The 10,280-nt window shown below is 46.3% G+C and overlaps 1 protein-coding gene across 1 annotated transcript; it reads right to left on the bottom strand.

Moving 5' to 3' along the window:
- Positions 1–8,410: 8,410 nt before the first annotated feature.
- On the bottom strand, positions 8,411–9,623 carry LOC110380362 (barrier-to-autointegration factor). The gene is made up of 2 exons (XM_049852359.2): positions 9,335–9,623; positions 8,411–8,716 (listed from the first exon to the last, which is right to left on the bottom strand). Exons 1-2 carry the CDS (start codon positions 9,458–9,460, stop codon positions 8,570–8,572), a joined length of 273 nt encoding a protein of 90 aa, XP_049708316.1. The 5' UTR covers positions 9,461–9,623; the 3' UTR covers positions 8,411–8,569.
- Positions 9,624–10,280: the final 657 nt, after the last annotated feature.

Raw genomic sequence — 10,280 nt, 5'->3', positions numbered from 1 at the left:
GTAGCGTTAAGAACACCATTCTAGAGCAAATGTTATCATTACCGACTGCACTAGAGGATATGGCAAGGATAGACTTTTTGACATCGTCTTCAGTCACAGCACTCAGTTCGAACAGAGAGCACTGAGGCAACGGCAAACTAGCAAGCCCACTCAATGTACGGGCACGGACGTGTGGGTCCAAACGCGTACGTTTGGAGAGGAGAAGTAGTTATTAAGGGCACCCACGTCAGTGTCCCCACCAGCAGCGCAAGCAGCCTTACCGATGCCAACAGTTTTGAGAAATTTCCATACCTCAGAAGAGTTACGGTTATCGAGAGAGTTGTGGAAGTAGCGTCTCTTTGCATCTCTACACATTCGACTGCAACGGTTACGCAATGTCTTGTAGGTAATGAGGTTGCGTTCAGACGGACTGCGCTTCCACCTACGCTTGGCTCTGTCTCGACTGGCCATCACCTCCCTTATAGCAGGAGTGAGCCACGGAGCAGGAGCATACTTAACTTTGACACGGCGGAGTGGAGCATGAAGGACTCCACTTCTGACTCTCGTCGTGTACGGACGTGTCGCTCTGCGCTCGCCCGTTTACGACTTTTGTCCTTGTTACGCCCGACGTAACGCTCACCGTAGTCGCTCTGCCGACTACAAATATATCAATCTAAAGCTGCTTTTTTCAAAGCGGCGGACGATTATCCTGTTTCTAAAACGTTTGTGTCAAGTAAATTCAGTTGACCCCTTCTGGGTAAAAGCCACAGTTTCGTGGTTCTCGGTTGAAACCATACGGTGCCAACGAAGCCGAGAGGGTGTTGACCCAATCACACCCGCCGAACCCCTTCAGGGCAAGGCAGTCAATTGGACGGGAGCTCGGATTTCGGCCTTGGGGGATCTCCTAGTCGTGCCTTGCATCTGGTTTGCTTTCACAGCTACACACCTGGTGTCGGTTGGGTATCTCTATACCCTTCGCACTAGACTGGCTAGGGCCCGTTCGCACAATAAGACTGGCGAACGGTTTACAAGCTTAGGGCTCACCAATAGGTACTCACCTCCCTGCCTATACCCGGCAGGGAGGGTTACACATCCCCGGGCCCATCCACCCGGGGAGATAGGAGATAGGTTGTTAGGTTTTTATAATTAGGCCCCCACCTCTTTTAGCTCGGTAGCCCTCTTCCCTCACGGGAAAATGACTACCGAAGTTATTAAATTCTTTTTCGAGGTCCTCCTCAAGGACCAAGACATTGTCGCCAAATATGGCGACTTGATAAATAACCTTGATATCAAGGACCCGCGCCTAGCGCGCTATTGTGTTATCACCGATAACGGCTCAACAAAGGAGGCCGGCGCAGTTGTGTCGCGCCCCATTGTTGAGCCTATAATCGTCTCTTCGGGGAAACCGCCGCATTAGCGGAAACGGTAATCCCAATACAATGGTCGATGCCCAGCTGCACTCGACCATTGTACCTAATCCCATTGTCTCACAGACAATGGAAATAACTCAGGCGAGTGCACCTGCGTCAAACGTCGACGCCGAATGCATGGACACCTCGTCCTCCCGCTCTGCCTCACCCGTCCCTGAGGATGCTCAACCCTCCGAGCCCTCTGACTCCTCTTCCTCCGACGAAGACTTCACCGTCGTACAGGGAGGTAAGAGGAAAAAGAACAAAAACAACGACAAGGCGCGCAAGACCATCGCCCTTGCCGCATCTCCTCTCCTAGCCCGCCCGCTGTGTCTACAGCATCCCCCGCCCCGTCACCCTCGACCTCGCAGGTCGCTTCCTCCCAAGGTGCCGCTAAGCCCAAAAGCGCACCAAAAAACAAACCTCCGCCGCCTGTATACTTACAGGACAAGGCAAAATGGACCGAAGTGTCCAAGTTGTGTGTTGATCGTAAGATCAACTACAGATCGGCCTCCAATACCGGCAACGGTATAAAAATCGTCCTCCCTACGTCAGACGACTATAGGGAGATAACTAAAGCGCTAAGAGCGAGGAACATTTCGTTCCACACTTACTCCCTCCCCGAGGAAAAACCTCTCCGGGTGGTCATTACCCGTATTCCGAAGGAAATCCCTTCGGATGACATTTTAAGTGACCTTAAGTCACAAAACATCCCTGCGACGCAAGTTCATAGGATGCACCGCGCCCGCAGCGGCCACGCCTTCGACATGGTGCTCGTAGTATGCGAGCCGTGTCCCTCTAAAATCCACCCGATTTTTAACATCAAATCGGTGTGTAATTTAACCGGCATCTCAATCGAGAAGCCAAATAGATCTGGCATTGTATCCCAATGCCACCGTTGCCAACTGTGGGGTCACTCACAGCGCAACTGTTTCGCCCAGCCTAGGTGCGTGAAATGCCTAGGCCAACACGGCACCTCCGACTGCCCGCGACCCAAGGACCGCACTCTGTGCACCGAGCCTCCGAGCTGTGTACTCTGCGGCGCCTCAGGTCATCCCGCCAACTACCGCGGCTGCCCAAAGGCCCCAAAAACGTCTCCCAAGCTGGCCAAGCGTGCAAACGCCCGCCAGCTAAGGGAAAGCCCATCAGCGAGGCTACCTACCGCTCAACTTCCCGAGCGTCTCAGCCCACAACGGCCCTCCCCATGGAGCCCTCTCAACCATCAGAGAGCCTTTCCAACCCCGAGGCCAACTCAGCCCCAGCCAACTCCCGCCCCGGTGAATAATTCCACCGCGGCGCCCGCGAGCTTACCTCGCGTCCCTCCCGTCGTTCCCTCCGCGCCCTCCGCGCCCTCCGCGGCTCCTATAGCCGCCAAGCCCGCGCAAACGCAAGCGATCGCGCCTTCTTCTAGCCCAGTATCAGCGCTCAGTTCTATGAACGTTATACTGAGCACGTTCAGTGTATTTACGAGCGACAGAGCTCAACAACTTTCGAGGGAGATAGTCGCCAGCAATGGCGACCTTATCAAACTCTACTCCGTTATGCAGGAGTATTCAGATGTCGCCCAGGCAGTTCAAAACCTGCCTCACTTTAGGAAATAGAAATGGATAATACATCCAAAATTAAACCCCATTCCCTTAGGCTTAGCTATTATAATGCCAACGGTATTCTCGGCCAACGCGACGAGATTTCCGCCTTCCTACAATCCCATAAGATAGACATTCTTCTCGTACAAGAGACCTTCCTAAAGCCGCGTGTACGCGGCCCTAATATAGCCAACTATAAGTTAATTAGAAATGACAGGATCACACGCCACAAAGGCGGCACGCTTATCTATTATAAAAGATCGCTACATTGTGTAGAGATCACTCCCCCCGACTTAAGCTGCATTGAAGCCTCGATCTGTCGACTAGCCATATCCCAGCACCAGTCGATCACTCTCGTATCGGCCTACTGCCCTCCCACGTCCTCATCCTTTCAGTCCTACGACCCGATCCTTTTCACGAACGATCTCAGAGCCTTACTAGGCCTGAGCGACTCTGTAATAATAGCAGGCGATCTAAACGCCAAACATCCCGCCTGGAATAGCAACACTACTTCTCCAAGAGGCAGGTTGCTATTCAATCAGTGTGAATCCCTCAACTTCGATGTCATCGCTCCGATGCATCCCACTCACTTTCCTAATATAGTCGACCACCTTCCCGACGTTCTCGATGTAGCGCTCCTCAAGAACGTAAACTTACGTTTACATTCGATCGAGGTACTACACGAGCTCACCTCCGACCACAGACCGGTTCTTGTGGAACTAGCCTCGCGCTCAGGCCCCCTCGCCCCGGATCGCCCTCCTCCCACCCAGATTGTCACGGACTGGAGAATGCTAAGCGAAAGCTTGAAATCCTCCTCCGCCCAGTTAGAATCAATTCCCGATGAAATCAACTCAGTCGCTGACATGACGGGCGCGATCGGCTCGTTCACCGAGCACGTACAATCCACCGTGGACAAGTGTTCACGTAGAGTTGAAGCGACGAGCTTTCATCGCTTCAAGCTCCCGGATGACGTGCGTGCTCTGGTGACCGAGAAGAACGCGGCTGTCCGTGCCTACAGTACTTTTCCCTGCGACGCTAACAAGTCTCACATGCGTAACTTACAGCGTGCTGTAAAGGAACGCCTTGCTGAGATGCGTGAAACGCGCTGGGACAAGACGCTGAGCGAACTCGAGCCGACTCATCAAGCCTTCTGGCAGCTTCAAAGGAAACTCAAATCCGATGAAGTAGCTTCCACCCCTCCGATCAAACGCCCCGACAATTCCATCGCCTTCGAGGACGATGAAAAAGCGGAATGTCTGGCCGACAGCCTCGAGGCTCAATGCTCGCCTAGTACCCAACCGGTCGACCCGGCTCACCTACTAAAGGTCGAAGCCGAGGTCGAGCGCAGATCCTCCCTACCACCGCAAGAAGACCCCGACGATCCCTTGCCTCCCGTCACTCCAGACGAAGTGGCAGAGATCATCAAACGGCTCAAACCCCGTAAAGCTCCGGGCCCAGATAGAATAACCAATAAAGTGTTCAAAATCCTACCCGCTTCCCTCGTAATGCTCATGACCGCGATCTTCAATTGCGCCATGACCCATAACCTGTTCCCACAGGCATGGAAAGAGGCAACCGTAATCGGTATTCCCAAACCCGGTAAACCAAAATCAGACCCGTCCAGCTATCGCCCTATCAGTTTACTCAATGTGTTCGGCAAGATCTACGAGATACTTATCTATAAGCGTCTCAAAGATTACGTCGAAGCAAAGAGTCTTATTCCATTAGAACAGTTTGGTTTTCGAACCCATCACTCTTGTGTCCAACAAGTCCACCGCATTGTGGAAGGTGTGAGCCACGGATTCCAACGTGGCCAACTCACCGGCACGATTCTCTTCGACATAGCAAAGGCATTCGACAAAGTCTGGCACAAAGGCTTGATTTACAAGCTTTACCAACTCGGTGTCCCAGACCGTCTCGTCGTCATCTTACGAGACTTTTGTCGAATCGCACCTTTCGCTATCGCATAGACGGCACTCTTTCTTCGGCCCACCCTATAAAGCTGGCGTCCCACAAGGCTCGGTACTCTCCCCCATCCTCTTCACGCTATACACTAGCGATATTCCTAAGAACAAGCATGTTCAATTAGCCCTATTCGCCGACGACACGGCAATCTACTGCTCAGGCCGCAGCCCAGCCGCCATAGTGAGACATCTCCAAGCCTATTGCAACACCCTAGGTGTCTGGACTAGGCTATGGAGAATCGAACTCCACCCCGACAAAAGCCAGGCCATACTCTTTTCGAGCCCCGCCGTAGGCTTCCTCCCGCGCCCCCGTCAGTCACCATGTTTGGTAGGCCGATTCCTTGGAAGGAGCATGCCAAATATCTAGGTGTAATCTTAGACCAGCGCCTCTCATTCGCCGAGCACATACGTAAGGTGCGCTCTAGAGCAGCCTTTGTGTACGGCAGATTGCACTTCTTGCTCAATTCGAAGAGCAAATTATCTCTTAAATCCAAGTTACGCCTCTACGGATCGTGCATACGCCCCGTCATGATGTATGCTTGCCCTGTGTTCGCACAGGCAAGCCATCGCTGCCTTCACAGAATGCAAGCCCTTCAAAACCGTGCCTTACGGAAAATCACAGGAGCTCCCTATTATGTTCGAAATGAGATTCTTCATGTCGACTTAAAAATCCCTACCATCCGCCAGTATATGAAGCGTGCCGCCATACGGTACTTCGAACGCGCTGAGAAACACGATAACTCACTTATCGTGTCAGCCAGTAATTACACTCCCTCCCGCATCAGTAGGATTCGCCGCCCTAGGCATGCCCTTCTAGAACCTGACGATGAGATAACTGTCCTCCAAGAGAGTAGTAAACTCACTAGCACCCTATACAAACACAAACCGCGTTCGTACAAACCTCGCCGCCGAGGTCCGCCGCGACGTCCCGTTCTCTGTCCTCCCGACCCTTGCTCATCGAGCCAGCCCGCGAGCTGAGCCAGTAGCTTTAAATTCCCCATTTAATAATAATGATCATATGATCCAGCCTGTCCCTTTGCTGCCTCCCCAGCGACGCCCTAAGCCGAGGTCCGACCCCACAGGGGGTACCCTTAGCGCAGTCGCTTAGTTTATAAGTTGTTTTACGCCCCTGGCTGGAGGCCTTAAATTCTAGGCATCCACAGGGAAAAGTTCGGTTAAGCAGTACACGGCCTCCTAGGCTGAACTGCGAGATGCCATACCAAAAAAAAAGTGGAGCATGAATGTCAAAAAGTTGCAATAACTTACAATTAAATAAACTCACCATTTCATTAACGCAGGTACTCATGAATATGCTAGACCAGTCAATGCAATCAGCATCACGCTTCAATGCCTCCAGATCAATGCCCTTGTAATTTCGAAGATACAGGTATTGAGGCTTAAGGTAGAATTCCGTGGATAGCGGCTACGACAGCCGCGCGCGGCCGACGACTGTCGTAAGCCGCGCGCGACTGTCGCGGACCTCGGCAACGGTGCCATACATTTTCATAGGTTGACTATTGTCGCGCGCGGCCGACGACTGTCGTAAGCCGCGCGCGGCTGTCGTAGCCGCTATCCACGGAATTCTACCTTTACGCTTAGGAGGACGAATCCGATAGGATAAAAAGATTAGATCGTGATAGGAAAAAGATGCTGAAATCTGACCATGAGAGGATACATTACTTGTCTCAGATACTACTATTAGATCAAGGAGAGAAGGAGTGCAGTTGAATTATGTTATAAAATATCAGTAATCATAGGGCTGTCACGCGCTGTGTGTGGTCGTTCGTGTTGAAATGGCTGGTATGATATACTGGTACATGGCCCCCGATTTCTATGCAACCAACGAAGCTCGGTTGATCTTGCGTTGCAGTTCATCCTATGCTGTCTAATCTTCCGCCATTCACCAAGGTGCGCAGATAAAAAATTGAAAATGAGAATCTTAAATCTTCATTCATGTTTTAATTTTCGATACCAATACTAGCCAAATTTTTTGTACTTAGGTACTCTAAAATCTCCGAAACTACAGCTGAACCGAATTGAAGTTCCTTCACTGTTTGTAAGCTTTGCTACCCCCAGGCAATATAGGCTACAGCCCCGGATCTAGGGGGGGGCAAGCCGGGGCCCATGCCCCGGGCGGCAAATTCAGAGGGCGGCAAAATCAGGCGGCTGCTTGATTTTAAATCCTACATCACAGAATACCATAATAGTTACCTACAGGGACGTCTTAACCTATAGTGCAGGGTGTATGTATGTTCTCAGGGGCGCCCCACCACCAGGAAATTTCGAAAAAATTACACCCGTTTGATACGGAAGTTCCATTGTATCATGATACTGACAAGGAAAGTTTCAAAAAAAGTCGCCTTCGCTTTGTTTAATTGATCATTTTGATTATTTTTCACTTTTAACATCATCCAAATAAGTGAAAAAATTCTCGCTCGCTGCGCTCGCGACTAAATAACATTATATAAATTATTTTTCTGATGGTTTATCATTTTTATTGACGCACGGAATCAACGAACACAAATGGCACTCGCTCTAATCACGGTTTCTTTTTATTTGTACATAATTCCCAGTTTCATTTGTGAGTCTTCAGGGCCGTCTTAAGCTATGGTGCAGGGTGTGCGAATAACCCGGGCGCCTCGGTCTCAGGGGCGCCGCGGGACGCCCCTGTTTGATAAGGAAGTTCTACATTGTATCATGATACAGACAAAAAAGTCGCCTTCGCTTTGTTTGATTGATCGATCATTTTGATTATTTTTCACTTTTAACATCCTCCAAAGAAGTGAAAAAATTCTCGCTCGCTACGCTCGCGGCTAAATGACAATGTATGTGCTATTGTTTATTATTTTTATTGAACACCGAATCAACGAACGCAAATGGCACTCGCTCTTATCACGGTTTCTTTTTATTTGTACATAATTCCCAGTTTAATTTGTGAGTCTTCAAACAAATAATTTAAAAAGTTCGTGGCTTTACAATGTACTTAGTCACTTATTATTGTGTCGTAGGCTCAAAAAATTTCGCGCTCGCTTCGCTCGCGCAATATTATACGTACGTTACTTTCATAACTTCATGAATCAAATCCACGCTGTATTACCTTTTATAAGTCAAATGTAGCAAAAAATATTATTTATGGAGTCCTCAAAAACAACAAAGTATTTAAAAAATTTGCGCGCTACTTTCGCTCGCGCAAATTTTTACAATAATTGCATTATTCCAACAGTTTGAGCCTACAATGATTTGGACACTTTTTTTAAAGTCGTTTACCTACCAAAAAAGTGACTTTCGTTGGTGAAAATGAACATAAGTAGGTAGGTAGGAGGGGCGGCATTTTTCAGTTTTTGCCCCGCCTAAAAAAAATTGAAGATCCGGGGCTGTAGGCTATATTCCATCTGGGCATTTAAAGTACTTTCCATGGGATGCATGAATAGGATGAAGCAGCTGGCTAGACATTTCCAAATAAAAAACAGTATTTAGTACAAATTTTAATAAAAGAAAAATTACATAAAAAATATAGGTAATACCTATCACTTAGGTGTAATTATTAGATATATTATTTACATTATTATCTTATGTATGTAAGAATGTTATTTTAATTATTACTGAGATTGTTACTATTGTTTCTTTGTTATTACAAAAATTCATCACACCAATCTTTCAAACACTGATAACAGTCTGCTGATTGTTTAGAATTGGCATTACATGTATCTTTTAGCCACTCTTGGAATAATTCCTTGTCTTTCTTCAACACCAGAAACTGTCCCAAAACCGTGTAAGCCTGAAAAATAGAAACATTATTAAAATCCATGAATTTCCTATAATTAAATATTTTTTATCAAAATAATTTAAATGAACTACATAGTTGGATCAATCAATTACAATTTCAGTGAACTTGTACACTTTCTAAATACACATTGCTTATTATACATAGGTTCTAAAAACCATCATTTGGTTGTTAATTGGCTGCATTAATATAAGCTCTTATTGCAGTAATTTAAGCTCTTGGAATGGGTTTTAATATAACTATGACCGTCATGTTTACATAACTGTCATACTGAATATTATATTATTAGGTATTACTTTACAGTCAATTGCTATCTATTAACTTAAATTCATAGGACAGGAAACCTGTTATCAGTCTAGAAATTTTATCTAAAAACTTGAAGTAGGATGTTTTCAATGACATTGTTGTCACCTGATTCTATGTACAGCAACCGTTAAAATGTATACCTAATTAATTTTAAAATTTGTTAGTCACTGGGTGCAAGGCAAGATAGACAATAGACGCTAAAATCTTCACTATTGGATTAATGAATCATTGTTTGTAGGGACTGGCAAAGTTACCTTCGACCAAAGGAAATGGATCATATATAATGTGTATAAAATCAACACCAACCTTATCAAATCCAGCAACTTCCAATCTTTTACCCAATACTTCACCGACGCCTGCTAATTCGGTTACTGGCTTTTCACCCATGGGCTCAGCCACGAAGTTTCTGTGTTTTTGTGATGTACTAGACATTGTGTTTGCAGCTCGCTACTCCTTTCCGAAATAATATAAAAAGATTGTGATAAATACAATCAGTATTCACTTTAATTTATTGAAAAGTTATATTAAAAATGAAATTAACATTTACGAGCCAAGAAGCGTGCAAAGCAAACAACCACAGATAAATATATAGCATAGCTTGCAAACAACCACAGATAAATAAACATTAATTGTCTATATCATTCCACAATAAATAAAGCTGCGAAAATAGATGTAAAGGGCCCCACAGATTCAAGAACAGATCGTCTGCAGCTTCTGGGTCATTGGGTGCAAAATATAAATCGGAAGGTATAAAATGATATAAAATGTAGGTCAACAGGTCTGCTTATTTGGCCTCACAGTCAGGTTGGACTGTCTTTCGGACATTATGTACGCTGACCGAAATCATCAAGAATAAATAAATAAATAAATAGTTTATTTCACACAAAGTTTACAAATGTTGAACTATGACTATAAAAACATAAAGGTTTATTTAGGACAACAATATGAGGTACCCTGACTCCTAAACTAGGTGTAGGCCTGTAACTTAGAAGTCAGTGATTCTCCGTAAAAAAATAAAACCGTTTAAAAAGTCATGTCATATTAATAAGAAAGTGTATATATATAATAACTTAGAAGTGTATCGACAATGTATTAAATATTGTTGGCAGGCCGAAATCTTAAACAGAGTTAATTTTTCGTCGAATTGTTAATCTGTGGGATCCTTATGATTCAAATAGTTAAGGTTTTAGAATCAAACAAAAAAAAAATTACATAAAGCAATATGTTAGGCAGCCCTAAAATAACATTACTC

The sequence above is a fragment of the Helicoverpa armigera genome, chromosome 6 (assembly GCF_030705265.1).
Source record: "Helicoverpa armigera isolate CAAS_96S chromosome 6, ASM3070526v1, whole genome shotgun sequence".
Lineage (NCBI taxonomy): Eukaryota > Metazoa > Arthropoda > Insecta > Lepidoptera > Noctuidae > Helicoverpa > Helicoverpa armigera.
Note: the sequence above shows the minus strand (reverse complement) of the source record. Positions and strands in the feature narration are given on the sequence as shown.